The following is an 18,839-nucleotide window of genomic DNA, read 5'->3' as shown; positions in this document are numbered from 1 at the left end:
AATGCAGCGATACCATTTTTCACTACCATTGAGTTCTCAAATGATCGTTGATAGGCAGCTTTTTTTCCCTTCACCTTGCATCTTCAAAGACCTAGAATTCGCTCCCACGGTTCCTTAGACCCATCCCACCACAAGGATGACACGGTCAGGGCAGCTGTGGCCAAGCCTTGTACCCCTCTGTGCCCCCAGCTGCGGAAGGAGCAAACCGGCTTTTGGCCTGGGCAGGGAGAAAGGAGAGACGGAAGTCATCAGTGACTGCCACTGTCCCTCAGGAGGGCTGGGACCCTCCCAGGTGCTGCCGACAGATGACTCAGCAGGGGTCGGCCAGGTTTTCTGGAATGTTTGCTCGTGTAATCACTACAGATTTGCAGTGGTGGGTTTCCTGTTGAAAGAGGGTAGAGAACGTGCTAGATCACATAGGGAGGTTTGAGATGTCACAATTGTTAAGCATAAAAGCAAATGTGAAACAGCATTTTCCAGCCACTTGAAAGGATGACTTGATCTGTATTTGCAGATGCAGCCCTTTGATCTCTTGGGAATCACCATCAAATCTCTGGCAGAAATTGAAAAAGAGGTAAGCAAGCTGCCCAGAGTGGGGGCAGGTGGGGCCTGGGCCTGCTTGCTCCCCACAGGGTCTCCATCCCAGGAACAGGGAGGACGTACGTGTGGGGTGCCCCTCTGAGGAAAACACTTCCATGTCACTCAGATTTATTTGTTAGAAGAAACTCACTTTGGATGTGTTTACTGCTTCAAGTCAGTTATGACCAACACCTCCGTGTGTTCTCTGAAAGGTGTGTTCTCAGAAGGCTTTAAAATGCCCCCATTTTTAAGAGGTGGGAGTTGGGGGATGGGCACGGAGTCTCCTTTCTCTCCTCGGGCTCTATTATTTGCCACCAGTAGGGGTGTGGGAACATGTCCACCGAGCCTTTTTGCGATCTAGAGCCAGCATCAGGGTCCGTTCCATTGTGCCTGATGAGCCAGACCCCATTCGGCAGCCTGGTTCCACATAGTTTGGGTGTTTGCCTAAAAAAACAGAAAGAAATCCAAGCCTGGAGCACTTGTGACAACTCTGAGAGCTGAGATATTGGCATGAAACCGGAGGTCAGGCCCGCCCATGTCTTCCCTGTTTTCATAAGACAGCATTAGAGTGTGCGTGTGTCGTCTTGCATGTGTAGACGACTGTTAAGCAGTCACATGCTTGCAACCAGCTCTCCTCTGAGAGGAACATTTGTCTCAAAGATGGAAATGGTAGAACCATTTCAATATTCTCAGTTCCTCTGGGTTTTCTCCGGTACACCCAGCTAGCAGAAGCCGGTCGCATTATTGAAAGATGGCTGAAATCAAGGAAAATTGAATCAATGTAGTACAACAAATTTCTAAACCTGTCATAGCAAAAACAAGACAAAAAAGTCCCCCTTTGTCTTTGATTTTCAGTAAATCATAAAAACCAACCTGATTGTCATCTATAGGTTCCGTGGGGGTGGGAGGAGCAGTAAACTTGGGGGAAAGAATGGCGGCTCCATTAGAGATCCCTGTGCACGTGGAGCTCCGTGTCAGCTCTTCCCAGAAGCAAGGCAGTCATAGGTGGTTCTACAAACTGCCTTCGAGTGGGGTCCCGAGTACGGTGGCCCCGGTGAGTATGTGCAGAAGGCCTTTGAGGGTGGCTTACTCTGGCTGCAGGGTAAAGCAGGGGCATGGCCTGTGACCCCTTTAGGAGGGACAAGGTCATACAGACAGATGTCCAACCCAGCTCCACGCTGACTTGGGGGCAAGTCGTCCCCCCTCTGTTTAAAGCCGGGATAACAGGAGAACGTATCTCCTAGGGTTTTCAGGAACACCATGTGAATATATGTAAACACAGGTGCCCGGCCCCGTGGGTTGGAGGCTGTGAGGTGGCATGTGCTGGATCAGGAAGGCAAGCCGTCTGGATGTCGTGCTTTCCCTTGTCCACAGTCGTCCCTGTTTTATTTTAGCACCTGCTACGTGCTCACCTTCAGCTGGGGCGCTCTCTCTGCATTTCCACTGGTTCCCGCCGCTGACCAAGTGGGTGTCATTCCTCCTCATCTCTTGGGGCAGAAATTGAGACTCTAGAGGTGAAAGGTCTTGCCCAAGACAAGATTGAGACCCAGTGGTCACACTCCAAACCCTGCCCCTTATGGCTTAAAGCCTGTGGCTCCATGTCCCTCAAAGGGGCTGATGGAGACAACAGTGCTGGGGAGGTTGGTCCACCTGACCCGGGCTGGGCCTTTGAGTTACCAGATGGGACAGATAGATGAGGCCTGTGTAGGGCTCGGTGCAGGCTGCAGAAGCCACCAGAAACCTGAATTATCATGCTGAGGACTGAAATGCCACCTAAACACACGTTTTGTTAGAATGTGTTGTCTTGCTGTCCGGCACTCTGAGCCTGGAGGGGTGCGGAGGGGTTCTGGACTTGGCCACCCCAGGCTTGGGTCTCGGCAGCACCACTTAACTGCTCTGAACCTCTGTCTTCTCTTCTGTAAAACGGGAGAGTAATGAAAGTACTGCCGGCACAGCACTTACGGGATCTGAGACAGTCGTGTGAAGGACGCAGGACAGGGTCTAGCCTCGGCCACCACGGTCGTGCTCGCTGTTATTATCGCGAGCAAGCACAAATCCGGCCCAGGTGTCCACACCTCACTTTATTTCTTGTTCCGGTAATGGGCTAAAAACACACGTCTGTGTTCTCTGTGGATGGAAATTAAAGTGGAGTTAGAAAGTGGGGAAACGGGGAAGGTTAGAAACATTAAGTAGGGTGTAAAACCATCACCGATACCACCACAGTCAAGAATGCCACGGTTTTTCATTTAATCTGGGGCTTTAGAGGTTACTGGCCCCGGCGATCCGCGTGCATTTCATGGTGATTAGTATGTTGATATCACACTCCCGTGAATGAGCTGCTGCTTCGGCAACAATGGCAGAGAATTTTCTCCATAAATAAACATGAACTTCCTCCTTTCTGCTGCTGAACTCAGCATTGCTCATGGAGGTGGAGGCTGAGGAGGAGCCGGGCCCACCGTCCCCCTGGCCCCGGCTCTTGGCTCCTGAGTAGCTGGGTGTCCCTTTGGTCAGGATGATTTTGCTCCTTTCCATCCCCAGCAAGTCTGGCTGCCCCTGGAGGCGGTGGGGGGATCTTGGCGGAGGACTTTGCTTGGCTCGCTGTGTATCATGTTGTCATATTTTACACTGTTAAGCCAAACCCCTTCCCCACAAAAAGGAGACTGCCACTGGGTTCAGGGGCAGACACACGACCAGAACCGTGTTTCTCTGCCCGTCCTGAATGCCTCCCTGAGCTCTCGGATTCCTGAGCAGCTGGAAGAGGCTAGCGTCCACGGAGGCTGCTTTGTGCTGGCAGGTGCTTCTCTCCTTTACCACACCCCCCCCCCCGCCCCCTGTGTGGAGAAATGGTGTTGCCTGGGCTTCCAGCAGAGACCTGGGCTCGCATGGTCCCTGCCGTGAAGGAAGCTGAAGATGCAGCCCCTGATGGCAGCACGTTGTTCTGTCTGTCCAGAACTGGGGTGGGCTTGCTTTCTTGCCAACTTTACTTACCACGCTCTGCCTGGGGGATGATTCGGAATTTAAGCCTGTGCCCCATCACCGCCATTCGGCCACAGGGACAGTTCACTCCATGAACGAACCCCGTGACCCTGCCAACCTTGACTTTGGTGGTTGGGGACCAAAGGGAACGCCCCAGCTGCCAGCGTGAGCAGGGACCCTCAGTGCCCCCCAGCCTGCCACAGCCAAGAATTGCCCATGTAAAGATGGAGAGAGACCAGGTGTGGGTGGGCAGGGCACCTCCAGCCCCCCAAAGTTAGCTGAGCTTCAGGGAGCGTGTGACGCGGGGCCCTGCCAGCAGGAAGACAGGACAAGGCTCGCTGGCCGTGTGGACCAGAGCCACCTGTCACACTGAGGGGCACATCCCGGGTGTTCGCAGGGACGTTTACGGACCATGTAGACAGTGCAGGCAACGGGGTAGGGTGAAGAGGACACAGTTTGAGTCTGGATGCTGGGGTAGCACGCCAACTCTGCCGCGGAGGATCGACCCTGGGTGGGTCCCCTGGCTCCCCCCGCCCCCGCCACGGGCCTGATGGCCCCAGCCTGTGTGCCTCACTCGTCCCACAGCTGCTGCTCCTGACTTCATTGCGAGTTCCCCAGAAGCCGTGGCATGTAGCACTGGCTTGAGTTTCTTGAAAGACCCCCCCCCAAGGAAGGTCATGTTTTAAGGTCGTGATTAAAAATCCCTCTACGTGCCGTCGAGCAGATTTGCAGGGGGAGGTGGAATTCTTGACGAACACGAAACCTCTCACAACTAAGAAATACTCTCAGGTGTGGGTGTTGAAAATGAACAAAGCTGTGGCTAATAAATTCCCCCGTGAATGCGGTCACTCTCCTGGCGCCGGGTGGGGATGGCAGCCTCCTTCCTGCCCCGCCTGCCCTCCAGCAGCCGTATTCCCTGCCGTCCGCATCCGTCCCTGGCTTGGAGCAGGGCCTCTGCCGTGCACGTTAGTCCGAGGCATGAGAAAGTGAGTTTTGGCTCATCTCCCCTCAGCCACGGAGGTGACCAGTGAGTGGCAGTGATGGGGAGGCTTTCTGGCCCCGCCCCTCCCCCACAGGGCTGGGCAGCAGGAGGGTGGTGGTGACCCCCAGTGGGGTGGTGGCTCCGTGAAACCCTAATTGTCTGCCCCGCAACCCAAACAAAAGCTTCTGTCTGTTCAGGAGTCAGGAAAAGTGTGATTTTGCAGCTGACCCCCGTGATGAAGCGTCTTCTCTGGGAGTGAGAAGATGGGCATATAAATATTCTCCGTCTCTGCCGCTCTTTATTTCCCTTGTAAGCGGTTGCTCCATTTCTCCATCTGATGGATTCCCCGTCACAGCCAGGGTGGGAGCACCCCAGCTCTGCAGCCCAGGCTGCAGCTTCTAAAATCGTGCTGGTGTCTCCGTCCCCTTTACCATGCCTGTTTGTCCCGCCTGCCCGCCCACTGCCCCCCCTGCCCTGTGGCCCGGCCCCCCAGTCTCGCCTCCCCTGCAGACCCTCCATCCCTGTCTCAAGGAATAATAGCCAAGAGACAGCGGCCTTGATTGTAGATTTCACGCCGCACACGTAACAACCTGCAAGCCTTTTAAAACGAGGAGCCAACAATGCCTATGATGAAGCAGCATCCGGCATCCGCAGTGCTTTCCAGCTCGGTGCAGAGCCATCTCCCCACCTGCTGCCGACCTCCCATGGAAAACCACGATGCTCGCCCTCCCTTCCATGGGTGCCACGCTGAAAATTCAGCCTGGCGAGGGAAGCGTCCTTAGCCCACCCTGCTTCCTTAGGGCACACAGCCTCCATTTTCACTCGACTTTAAAGCTGAAAGACACGGGAGAGTCTAATTAGTAAAGGGACGATCTAATATTAATCACTCCCTTAAAATTGACAAGGGAGGCAGTTCATTTAACCACTTAATTGCTACAGGTTTTTATGGGCTGCTGTGTGGAGACGTATTTAATGAAGAAGTTATAAATCTAAGGGAGCTTAAAATTTTAATTTTATACCTAAATATTTTCCTTGTTCTCATGTTTGTAGTCAATCCTCAAGAGTGTAGTCACGTGGAATGTTCTTTAAATGAACATATTTGCTAACTGGCGTGATTTCAGTTTTTAAAACATTGGTTCCAGCAATTAGGCATTTTTCTCAGTTCCCAAATGACTAGAGAAATTCGTCTTGATTATAATTGCTCTTAGCCACGCATATCTAATTTGTGTCTTTTTAAGTGTTAATTAGTAAACAGTTTGAGCTGACATCTTTATGTGTTTGTGTGTTGAAAAATGGGGCTTATTGCTTATTTAGCTTGGGGCCGATTCCACTAGCATTTACGTCACGACATTGAGGTGAAATTAATGGAAACACATTTGGCAGTGCAAGGTAAAAAAAAAAAAATTCTAATTCAACTTTTGGACATCCACTTTGCATGGCTTTCTTCGGCCCCCTTCAAATAGATGAGATGAGAGTAGACTTGGGACCAGCATATGCGGGAAGAAAGGGAGGCAGAAGATTTTTGTATCACTAATGAAATGGCAGAGTCCCAATTTTTATAAAAGCAAAATGTTCATGTCCCAGCACAATTGTTCATTCTCTCTACTTTTGGAAAGCTTTCATTGTGCTTATTAACGTTAAAGAATTTTGTTGAGGGAGAGGTCGCAAAATTTGCGGTCCCTTTGCACCATCTAGTGGTCAGGTCTCAAACTGCAACGGGAAATCGGCAGCAGCGTTCTCTCTGCCTAGATTAAAGGTTTCCACCACCCAGAACCCTTTTTCTTGATTTTTCAGTAAGGATGCTGATCTGTTTTGGAAAAGAAATCTGCCTAATTTATTTATTAAGTAAAAGTCCGTTAAATAAATAGACGTTAACCTGTTCTGCTCCCCTTTTTTAAATTGCTCAAAGGCACCGAGCTGCCACCGAAACCCTTACGCACACAGTTAGATCATTCCCGCCCAAAACAAAGAAACCTAATGAATTAGTTTAATGGATAGCCCTTCTGAAGTCACACAAGACGTGTTAGGCTTCTCTTGAAATATGGGAAGTAGCTTGGGGACCACCACTGCATAGACTCTTTGGGAGTGTGACCACACCGTAGGAACCAGCTTCATGCCACAAGATCACTTCCGTCCCCATAAATTGTAGCAGATCTCTTGGGCAGTTTATCATCTGAAGCAGCTACCCTGCCAGTCAGAATCAGTCGTTTACTATTTAGTGTTTTCCCCTTGAGTTCAAAGGTTGTACGTGTTTATAAAACTGCAAACATCACAGAAACATGTAAAGTAAAAGGTGCGCGCACACACACACGGGCGTTACATAGGCTCACACAGTACACAAGCCTCACCTCGCTGTTCACCTCCACAGCCTTCCGTATCACTTCACACAGACCTACCTCGTTCTTTTTAATGACTACATGTGGTTCCCTTTTATGATTATGCCATAATTTATTTAAGTAATCCACTATTGATTGACTTTTGAGTTGTTTCCAATTATTCGCTATTAACACGGCTGCAGTATATTTCCTTGTACATGTGCCTTTGCTCCCCTGGGTCTTTCTTTAGGAGAATATATATTATCATTTTGCCTTCCAAAAAGGGAGTGCGCATTCAGACCTCCCCCCTCATAGTATATGAGGGGGGTACCTGTTTCCCACATTCTCACTATGGCTGAGCATCACCAGCATCTGAAAGTGAACATTCTTTCAAATGGTTATTGGCCACTTGCATTTATTTTGCAAATCTTTTCTGTTTGTACCCTTTGCCTTATTATTTGTTGGCTTATTTCATTTTTTTCCATTTGTCTTTAAGAATTCTTTATGCTTTTTTTTTAGATTTTATTTATTTATTTGAGAGAGAGAATGAACAGTGGGGAGAGCCAGAGGGAAAGGGAGAGAGAGAAGCAGACTCCCCGCTGAGCAGGAAGCCGGAATGTGGGACTCGATCCCAGGACCCAGAGATCATGACCTGAGCCAAGGCAGACACTTAAACGACTGAGCCAACTGGGTGCCCCTTCTTTATGCTCTTTATAACAACTTTCTCCCTGTCACATTCTCAAACACACCTTTAACCAGTGGCTTTTCTTGTTAATGATGTGTTCTGCTAAATAGTTTTAATTTTTTCATGGGCTCTTTTGTCTTTATGTTTTAACATTTTATTTGGGGCTTTGTGTCATAGAAGATTATAAGAATAGTCAGTCCTGTTTTTTCCATTCTTTCATATTTTAATATATTAAAATACTAAATTCTTGGGGTGCCTGGGTGGCTCAGTCATTAAGTGTCTGCCTTCGGCTCAGGTCATGATCCCAGGGTCCTGGGATCGAGCCCCGCATCAGGCTCCCTGCTCCGCGGGGAGCCTGCTTCTCCCTCTCCCACTCCCCCGGCTTGTGTTCCCTCTCTCGCTGTGTCTCTCTCTGTCAAATAAATAAAATCTTTTAAAAAAATAAAACACTAAATTCTTTTCAACTACTAAATCCATCTGAAATTTATTAGAAGAATTAGGACCAGCCTTATTTTCTCCCATGGCATTAGCCAGCTTTTTAACACTGATTAGAATATTTTCTTCAGTGAATTTTAAATGCTGTCTTTATCATATTATTCTATTATGTAAGTGGATCAATGAACATTTCTCTTAACTCTGTTCTCAGTTCTTTTTATATTATTGCCACACTGTTTTGAACCTTATAGTTTTATGATAAGCTCTAATATATGATAGAGTTCTCCCTTTATAACCCCTCAGTTTTTCTAATTATACTCACGTGATTATTCTTCCAGCTTCATTAGAGAACCTTGTGGTGAGGGGAGGGGTTTCCAGAAACTCTGTTCTAGGTGTTTATTGTAACCACCCTGACTACATAGATCAACAGAGGAGTGATTTTAGATGAAGAGTCCCCACCCCGAGGCTGGTCTCTGTCACCACGCAGAGCAGAACTGATGACCCCACACGCTGCTTCTCAGGTCCTTCTCGGTGTTTGATGTTTTTGCGGCTCTTGTGAATGGCTCTTTTCTGACGTTGTATTTCCCGACATTTCTATATCAAGAAGCTGTGGGCTTCTCACCGACTTCTTTGTTTCTGACAGGTTTTCAGTTGCTTTCTTTTGGGGTCCCTGGCAGGCAGTTCTGCCGCCAGCGGACACCAACGGGGCCTCCTTCCAGGGTCCGCACCTCGCCTGCCGCCTTCAGGCCACTGCGCCGCCTCGGCACGTTAATAGGGGTTTCTCATTTCAACATTAACTCATAATGCCGCATTTGGGCTTGTTATATATAGACACATTCTCTCTCTCTCTCTCTCTCTCTCTCTCTCTCTCTCTCTCTCTCTCTCTCTCTCTCTCTCTCTCTCTCTCTCTCTCTCTCTCTCTCTCTCTCCTGCTAAGGAATTAGCCATCTGTTTCTATTTTTATGTTTTTTATCAGGAATGGATGGTGGCTTTTGATAAATGTCTTTTAATCATCTATTGAGATGATCATGTATTTTCTCCATGGGCATATTAATATGCTAGATTATATTAATAGAGTTCCTAATTCTGAGAGTCTCCGAGCCCACCCCCCCCACCACCCCTGGGGTTCTGCCAGCCGCAGCGTCCCCAGCGGCAGCCCCCACCCAGCCCGCTCCCGCGGAGGGCCTGGACATTCATCACAGAGATGAGAGAAGCAAGCTGAGCCGGTGGCAAGGAAGCTGCAGCAGAGGTGAAGTTTGGCAGCCTCACCTGCCCTGGTTGCCCTCGTGAGTTGTGCATGCACTCATGCAACCCCAAGTCAGGATGACGAGGTGGTCTTCGGCAAGTCCCTTCACGAAAGGATTTTTCTCTCTTCATGTTTTGGGAACTCTGATCCCCCAAGTTTTAAAGTAATATTCCCCCTCCCAAAACTGAACTCTGAGAAGGTTGCCTGTCACGCAGGTAAAAAGCATGAAGACGACAGAAAGAATAGGGAGAGCGCTTTCCCAGAGCGACCACGTCCCTCATCTTCCAGTGCCAGAAAGTGGTGGTGTTTTAAACATTTCCTACAAATAGCCTAGGGCAGGGAAAGTACACATATCCATTTTTTTAAGGTGATACCCAGGTGAGCTCCGAAATGCTGATCCAATGAGGGGAAGGCCCCACAGCTGCTTGCGGACATAGAACTGGTGTTTTCAGCAGCAAAGGCACCATCCGCGGCCATGCCCACAGCAGAGCAAGCAGGCTGGACACACAGGTGCCCGCCAGGCCGCTGGTCCTGCAGTGAGGGAGGGGCCAGGGACAAGCAAGACACCTCTGTGTCCTCACTGACTACACGGCAGTCTTCAGTCCCACCACTAAATCAGCTTTTCCCCCATTTTCCTTAAAATTGCCCGAACTTCTCAGTCTCTTTCACTCTCCTACTTTTGGTAGTCATGGCTGCAAGGAATATTTCACTTTCTGGCTTCCTTTGTCCCCACCACCCCACACACTCACAAAATACAGTCACAGTGATCACATGGCAGTTGACACTGCCCGATTGGGCAGTTTCTAGGGAGTGGTGGAAAGTGTGGCAAATTGGAAAGTACGTGCCTCTCTAAAGGAAGCAGCCTCTAGTTGCAAGAATGAACATCCAGAATTGCCACAGCCCCCTATTTTTTTCTAGTAAAAGCTGGAGAATGTTGGCATTTTATGCAGTCTCTCAACTTTTCAATGTTCATTTTGAAACACCCCACAGGCCAACAGTGTATGAACCTCCAGCTTGCACACAGTGTGTGTGTGTGGATATACAAACACAAATCACATTCAGACTCATAATCTTCCATTCGTAGGGGTGATGTGGACAAGCGCTGGGCTTTGGATTTTACGTGCATGAATTAAACACCACACAGTAGGACCTATCCCACCATCATGCTCAGAGGACCTGGAGAAGTCAGGAAACCCAGGGCTGGACCAACTGCTGCTTCCACAAAAGACTGAAAATCAGAATAACCTGCCGTCTGCCTCAGAACATAGCCCTAAGCTAGCTGCCTTCTCTCCTTTGCACTGAGCTGTGCCCAGAGACTGATCTGTCCCTTCATTCACCCATCCTGCACCATCCATCCACCCATACATCCATCCACCCATCCATCCATCCACCTATCCATCCATTTGTCCATCCATCCATCCATCCACCCACCTATCCGTCCATCCGTCCATCCGTCCGTCCACCCACCCATCCATCCACCCACCCACCCATCCACCCACCCATCCACCCATCCACCCACCCATCCACCCATCCACCCATCCATCCATCCATCCACCCATCCACCCATCCACCCATCCATCCATCCATCCACCCACCCATCCATCCATCCATCCATCCACCCACCCATCCATCCATCCATCCACCCATCCATCCACCCATCCACCCATCCATCCACCCATCCATCCACCCATCCATCCATCCATCCATCCACCCATCCACCCACCCACCCATCCACCCATCCACCCACCCATCCATCCACTCATCCATCCATCCATCCATCCATCCAACCATCCATCCAACCATCCATCCATCCATTCTAGGCCATGGCCTCCACCAGGCTCTGGAGCTATAGAAATGGCTGTGGCCCCTCCTGACCACACACTTAGGAGGATATGTGGAGTGTTGGGGAGGCCCAGGGGGTTGGGATGAATTCTTCCCAGGGGAGGAGGGAACATGTCCCAGAACAGGTGCCCCTTTAGCTGGGCCTTGAAGGACAGTAGGGTTTAGCCATTGAAGGGAGAAAGTGTCCTAGGGAAAATAGCATTCAGAAAGGCACAAAGGTGTGACTGGGCGACCCATTTAGGACTCAGTGCTGGGCAGGGAGGGAGGAGAGGTCCAGGAGCCGTGCATGGGGAAAGGTCTCTGCAGAACCCGCTCAACCTCACTCTGGAGGAGGGGGAGGGCCTCGCGCTGTGCCGCAGGGCAGGGATGTGGGAGTCACTGTGCCACTCCCAGAAGTTCTCACTTCTGTCTGGGTCCTAGCGGGAAGGTGCTTTGTGAGCTGAGGGTACCTTGAGAGTGGGGGGCTCTCCCAGCACTGAGCCCAGGAGGCAAGCTCATGGGTATCACCACCCCCTCCAGGGAGTCCCAGGCTTAGAGCAGGAAACGGGGGAGGGCTGGGTGCTGAGGATCCCTGAAAGGGACCTGGATGCCCCAGAGCAGGAAGACGTAGGGGCTGAATCGGCAGAAGGCTATGAAAGTAATGAAGCTGATTTTGGAGGCCCTCTCTGGGCCGGCACCATGCCAGATCTGGTGCACAGACAGACGCGGCTCCCGCCGGAGCAGGTAGGTCTTGGAGGGGTCCTTCTTCAGACCGTCATTTAGAGAGGGGTCCAGCAGTGGGCCTAGGTGGGGCTCAGGGCCCCGACCCGGGGTTACTTCTCGCAGATTAGAGCCCAGGAACCCAATGGGAAAGCTGGGATGGAAACCAAAGTGGCTTCCCTAAGGGCCTGCAGGAGCCACGCCGACCCCTCTGTGAGCTGCATGGGACCCGATCATCCATATCTGACTGTGGCATTGAAGACGCCTCCCTGCTGTCCCCTGACCCCCTGTGGCATCGAAAGGCTGCTCAGCCTCTCAGAGCCCCAGTTTGCCCACCTGGGGGGGAAAGAGCAATACCAGCTTCGCGGGGCGTACGGATTTGGTCCCGGCACCCTGACTCAGGACATGGCATCTCCTGCCACCCCTGTCACCTTATTAGTGGCCACCGGGGTCATGGGCTGTAGCCCATGAGCCCTGAGCTCCAGGCCTGTTCTCCCCAGCTCCGGGGTGTTCTAGAACCTCCCTGTGGAATGGGGAGGGCAGTCTTGGCATCCCCCATGCTCCCCCTGTGCCCCCAGTGTGCACGTGGACAGACCTCCTCCAGGTCAGGTGATGCAGCATGCTTGTCAGGACCCCAGTGCTTCCCCCCGTCACTCAATGTTTCCTGTATCTCTGTGGCACCGTAGTCCAAGTATGGAACAAGTCCAAGTATGGACTCCCGGGCCTGTCCAATGAGGCGGTGGTCCTCAGTCTCCCCTTCGGGAGCTTGAAGGGATGGACGTATTCAAATCAGCTGGATGGGCCTCCCCTGGTGCACAGACAAGGCTGCCCTTTGGGGATGCGAGGCCCTTCTGTGCCCGCTGCTCACAGGGACATCGGCTTTTTCCTCCCCTGGGGGCTGAGTTCCAGCAGCCAGGCTTCTGCAGACAGAGGGGAGGACATGGAGCCCTCGAGTGAGGAGTAGAGGCTTCCCATAGCTGAAATTCCTGGAGCGGTTAAGCCGTGGGTGATGAGCAGAGCCCATGTCAAGGTTGGGGCTGTGGGGAACTAGAACAAGTGCCGGACAGGCTTGGGAGGGCAGGCACTGGGGGAGGCAGGGCCACTAAGGACTTTATCCACCTTCCTGACTGTATGGGGCCAGGCCCATCGCCTGCCCAGGAGACCCTCCGTGACTGCTGAAGCCCACCCTTCAGTGTCCATTCACCCCTGAACCAGACTTCTTGTTGACCTAAATCTTGGCCCCTTTACTTCCCCCCAACCTGTTCTCCCCTAGCCAGGCCTCTGAGTCCCAGCCTGGCCGTTCTAGGCCTGCTCTTAACACACCCTTCCAGGCTCTTCTGTGACCCACCGCAGTGCCAACTTATGTTGACTCATTGGCTCATCTGTCATTCTGCCCCCCCCCTCCACCTCCGAGCTGTACCTGCGTGAGAGGTGGGTGCAGACCCTTGTCAGTCCCCCACCCTTGGGACACCTGTGGGCCTAGTCCAGCTTTGCCCTGGCTCTCTCCAGACCTTTGGGAAGTCTGATCCTGCCCCAGGTCTCAGCTTCTGTATCTGCAAAGCTTAGGCGCTGGAAATAATCCCTTACTGCCCTTTCTCCTCTGGAGCCTCTGATTTGATTGTTGCCGGACCCAGGAAGGGAAGGTATATGTTTGCCCTTTTTGCCCTCTGTAGATCTTCCTCAACTTGCAATGGGGTGACCCCCCCCCAATAAATCTATCATGAGTGGAAAGCAACTGTAAACTGAAAATGCATTTAATACACCTAACTTACCGAACAGCACAGCTTAGCTTGGCGTACCTTAAACTCCCAGAACACGTCCAGTAACCCACAGTTGGGCAGAAGCATCCAACACAAAGCCCATTTTATAACAAAATGTTGGCTATCTCGTGTACTTTATTGAATACTGTACTGAAAGTGGAAAACAGGACGGTCGTATGGGGACAGCATGGCCTTCAGCATATCCGTCGTGAACCCTCGTGGTCGCGTGGCTCCCTGGGGGTTACGGCTGCCAAGCATCGCCAAGACTGTCCAATTCAAAATCTGAGGTGTGGTTTATCACTTTTGCAGGGTCATAAAGTCGAAACATCGTAAATCGGGGACCGTCTGTATCGTATTTGGTAAAAGTTTCCAGGCAGTGGTTCTCCCTTGCCCAACCAGGAAGGGTGTTTTGGAAAATGGCGCCCTGCTATGCCTGGTGAACCAGAACCACCCCACCCCAGATGGGGCCCGGGCACCCATGGCTTTGTTAAAACCCTTGACTCTGATGCATCAGGAGGACTGGGTTTTTCAGGCGAATCGTCTCAGGTGATACTCACACCTTTGTGGGTTGACGAGGGTTTGATGGCCCCCTTCGTGCCAGTGAGGCTGGGTGGAGGCAAGTTTGCCTCCACCATGCAGCTGGAAGCCAGGGTCTGCATGTCCCACTGACCAGGACGATGGCCCCGCTGGGCCTCATGCCCCGTAGCTAGAGAGGCCTGATGCGTCAGTTGCAGGGTCTCCCAGACGGAGGCACGCTGCGGTCCCTGGGCCCCAGGAAAGCTCCAGAGAGAGCTCCTGACAGTGACATCTCTCTCCTGGAGAGACCGCCAGGCCCGGCTGCTGTGATGGCCGGTGTCCACCAGAGGGCGCCATGGCCCGGCGCCGCTCAGCTGGGCTCCGCTCTGCGAACCCAAATGCTTTTTAATTGAAAATTTTTTTAATTCAAAAAGGATTTGCTGTTTGTACGCGAGTGCAGGTTTTCCTTATGCAGGAGACTAATGTCTTGAGTAAACAGATCCGGGCCCAAATCCACCTTCAAAGGTACTCGCTGTTTGCCCAAGGGAGTGAAAGGCCTTCCAGAAGCGGCCCTAGTCTCTTGGGCAAACACTTTGGGGCCAGCAATCCCGAGCAGAAGACAGTGTCTGTGGGAAGGGTTATCCGCAGCCTAAGGGGGATTATGTCTGGGGACATATGTTGAAATTTCATTTGGGGAGTTAGAGAAAACAAGAGGTTGGGGGGTGGGAGGGTAACGCTTTTCTCCAGCCAAGATAACCTAAAAAGGGAAAGCTCCTAAGGGTAGGAGTGGGGGGACAGCAATCTGCACTGCGCTGAGTCCTGGCCCTCTGGAGGGGGGAGGGGCGGGCGCAGGCTGTGAATCCGGAAAAGGCAGCACACTCGGGACTTCTCGGTGCTTCATTTGAGAGGGGCCTTCTGTCTGCTGCCCCCAGGCATGGCCTCAAGGCAGCCGAAGTAAAGCCCCCAGCCTCCCCACCCCCAGCTCCCTCCAGCCCAGTCCTAATGTCTCTAGCCCTCTGCTTGCTGCCCACTCCCACCCACATCCACTCCTCCGTCCCCTTGGTTGGGCCACAGAATTGTCTGAACTGGTCCCCAGAAACAGCAGCAGCAGGTCACCTGGGAGTTGGTTGGAAATGCAGAATCCTGGGCCCCAACCCAGGCCTTCTGAGAATCTGCATTTTACCAGGACCTCCAGGGACTTTTGCACAGTAAAGGTGGATCTACCCGCTCCAGCACTTGCCCTGGGTGCCCCCCTCCCCACCCCTGAGGTGCGGCCGCACCCACCACACTGGCAGCTCTCCAGCCTTCGCCAACCAAGAGCTGCTCCTGCTGAGGCCACGGGGGCGGGGGGGGGGGATGCTGGTTAATGACGGTCTCCCGAGCCTGTGCCCGCCCTCCGCTCCCCTCCCCGGCCCACTCCAGGTCCTCCACCCCAAATGCCAGGCCTGTCCTCACCCTCTGAGCCTGTGTGCATCTGCTAAAACCTCTCTCCATCATCACTCCAGCTACCCTTCCCCTCACCACATCTCCAGTGCTTCCAGTTCCCAACCTTTGGTCCCTGGTTCCATCTCTCCCCAGCCAGGCGCCTACCCCGGAGCCATGGGCAGAAGTGCACTCATGTTCTCCCCCAACCCACCCTTCCTCCTGTGTTGCCCAGTTGGGTTAGCAGTGCTGACGTGCCCCTGCCCTGCTGCCCTCGTGGGGCTCTTGCCCGACCCTGGGGCCTAGCACGGGGTGAAGAATGTGGTGGGTGCTAATGGAGCCCAGGGAACCTTTCCTGCCGTGATGCACCCAAGCAGCCACCAGGTGGCGGTATCGTCCCAGACTTTGCCCGGAGGTCTCCTCCTCTGGGGCTGCTCCACTGGGCCAGCCTCGAGCTGGAGTCCAGCCGTGGCCCGTGCCCTGGTCATCGGGGAGCAGGCTGGGAGCTGCTTTGTTAGATTTTCCTAAGTAGCCAGCAAATGTGTCTGGTGCCAGCAGTGTGCAGGGTCTTAACCTGCGATAGCTCACCCCATCCCCACAGCCAGCCCTGGGAGCAGATTGTGATCCCACTTTTTTATTGAGGTATAATTGACAGAGAACATTAGTTTCAGGTGTACAATATAATGAATCCATATTTGTATATATTGCAAAATGATCATAACATGTCTAGTTAACATCTGTCACCATGGTTACAAAATTTTTAACCTTTAAGATTTACTCTTAGCAGCTTCCCAAGATGCACTGCAGTATTAACGATTGTCAGCCTGCCGTACGTGGCATCCCCCGGACTCATTTTACAACTGGAATCTGTACCTTCAACCCCCCCTCCCCTGGCAACCCCCAGTCTGTTCTCTGTACCTGTAAGTATGGGGGGGGTTAGATTCCACATATAAGTGAGGGCACGTGGTCTTTGTCTTTCTCGGACTTATTGCGCTTCACATGCCGCCTTCAAGATCCATCCGTGCTGTTGCAAATGGCAAGATTTCTTTATGGCTGAGTAAGTCCCACTGCATCTCTACGCCGCGTCTTCATCCCTTCACCTGTTGTCCGACACCTAGGGACCTGTCGTCCGACACCTAGGGTTTTCCCACGTCTTGGCTGTTGGAGATACTGCCGCAGTGAACGTGGGGCTGCAGATATCTTTTTGAGTTAGTGTTTTTGTTTTGTTTGGATAAATTCCCAGAAGAGGAATTGCTGAGTCCTAGGGGAGTTCTAGCTCTGATTTTGTGAGGACCCTCCATACCGTGTTTCACGCTGGCTGTACCCGTTTGCATTCCCAACAGGGCCAAGGGTCCCTCTTTCTCCACATCCTCACCAACACTTGTTACTTCTGACCGTGGCCCCGGTTCAGAAAGGAGCTCTCAGAGGTTCAGAGAGGAGCAAAGACCTGCCTGAGGTCACCCTCCAAAGTCAAGTCCTTCCCTCCCGCCCCTTCTGGTGATAGACGACGTCTGTAGGCACCACCGTCCTATCTGCGTCGCGGGGCCCTTTGGCTCAGGGGCCGCTTGAGGCTCTTCACGCCTGTGGTTCACACAGAGACAAGACGGGGCTCAGCCCCAGTCTGTCTGTGCTGGGTCAGCCCTGTGGGGCCCTCAGGCAGGGGCGGCTGAGGACACAGTGCTGGGCAGCGGGGTCCGCTGGCTGCCTCCTCACCATTTCCACTTGAGGGGAAAAACCCTCAAAGGGCTGTAGCTGCCCCTCATTCTTGACTGACCGCTAAAGCCCTCAGCGCTTAGCTGTTCTGTGGCAGGCAACATCCCTGGGGGCGGGGAGGGGGAGGCAGCCAGGCTTCCTGTCACCCTCTCCCCCCACCCCCGCCCCGTGTCCCTGAGGAAATAGCTTCCTCAACCAGGGCAGCTCCACTTTGCTCTTACAGGGAGGGCCCTTTTTAGGGCAATTCTACTGCTAAAAAGTCTTGGGATAGGATTTAAAATGTTTAACCACCACTGACCTCATCTAAGCTTCTCGTTCCTAAAGCCCTGGGACCACATGGCTGCTGTGGCATATAGTGTGCCAGGCCCTGCCCCCGACCCCACAGCCCAGCTCTGCTGCAGGGCCCCCCTCGCCTGTGCCTGCTCTTCCGCCCGGCCCACCAGCCCCACATTTGGACAGTGCCATCCCTCCTGGCCAGTGCCTGGCCCTCGGGGCAAGCCGCAGGCGGTCCCCCTTCCCCAACAGAAGTACTTGCCTTTGAATTTCCATCAGACTCGAGAACCTACCTTTACACATTTCCATGACCTAGAGTCAGGTAAGCTTCAGTCTTCAGCATGAGGTGGGACAGGGGACAGGTGTGCCCCTCCAGGGACCGCCCTGGCCCAGGCTGGGTGGCTGGTGTGGGGGTGCTGCCCTCTTGGAGCCTCGGGCCCTCATCAGTTGAGGACAGCCACACCCCTTCAGGGAGCGGCGCTAGAACTCAGGAGAGTACACGCACGTGTGGGGTGCTGCCCCCCCACCTCCCAGGGTCACCTAGCATGTCAGCAGGCGTGCCAGGAGGCACCGAGTCCAAGGGTCCCCTGGGCCTGGTGGCTGTGGCTGGCCTCGGGTCAGGTGGGGGATGGAGTTCCAGAGCAGTCCTTTACCTGGCCTGCGACCCCTCTCCCAGCAGACAGCCTGGCCCATGGTCAGCTCGTGGCTTCGGGCACCACGGTCCCTCCTTGACAGTTAGCAGAGCAGGGACTGTAAATGGAATCCCTCATCACAAACTGGGGGGCCACCTGCAGCCGCAGAGGTGTGTCTCTACATCCCCCCCCACCGCACCCAGAGGGCGCCCGTTTCTGTGCACGCACACTCGGCAAGGTGGCACCAGGGCCCCCGCTGGGCCCGAGGCCTGGGACTGCTGCTCTCTGCTGCTCTCACACTGACCCTGCTGCTCTGTCCTCTCCCTCCTCCAGTATGAATACAGCTTCCGCACGGAACAGAGCGCTGCTGCCCGGCTCCCGCCCAGCCCCACTCGGTGTCAGCAGATCCCCCAGTCCTGAGGGCCCGGCCACCACCCTGGCCCCGTGTGGAGAAGACGCTGCTGCCCAGACTACTGAGCGCCCCTCCCTCGCCCAGGCCCTCCTGCCCACCCACCGTGGGGCTCATCCGGGAGACCCTGGGCAGCTGGGCTGTGGCCTCCGCTTGCCTGACGGGACACCCCCGCCTCCCTGGAGACACTGTTCATAATCTGGACTAATCTGTGTTTGCTGTAGTGACCAGCGGCTCCTAACGTGTCTGTGTGGCGACCAACCCTCCCACGAACAACCCTACCCGCCGCGGGAGTCACCCCTGAGGGCCCCGCACACTTGCGGGAGCTGCCCAGTGACGCCTCGGGCCCCCTTTC

The 18,839-nt window shown here is 53.3% G+C and overlaps 1 protein-coding gene across 3 annotated transcripts in view; it reads left to right on the top strand.

Annotated features, from left to right (window-relative positions):
- The window catches only part of MVB12B (multivesicular body subunit 12B), a 181,880-nt gene extending 163,336 nt beyond the window's left edge, over nucleotides 1-18,544 (top strand). For all 3 annotated transcript variants that reach the window (XM_027615789.2, XM_027615790.1, XM_027615791.1), the window contains exons 9-10: nucleotides 515-574; nucleotides 18,409-18,544. In XM_027615789.2, coding sequence (XP_027471590.1) covers nucleotides 515-574; nucleotides 18,409-18,495 — 147 coding nt within the window. In that variant the 3' untranslated portion in view covers nucleotides 18,496-18,544. The remainder of the gene's footprint in view (nucleotides 1-514; nucleotides 575-18,408) is intronic.
- Nucleotides 18,545-18,839: the final 295 nt, after the last annotated feature.

Source organism: Zalophus californianus, chromosome 13 (genome assembly GCF_009762305.2).
Source record: "Zalophus californianus isolate mZalCal1 chromosome 13, mZalCal1.pri.v2, whole genome shotgun sequence".
Classification (NCBI taxonomy): Eukaryota; Metazoa; Chordata; class Mammalia; order Carnivora; family Otariidae; genus Zalophus; species Zalophus californianus.
The sequence above is the reverse complement of the archived record's forward strand: the minus strand, read 5'-3'. Positions and strand labels throughout refer to the sequence as shown.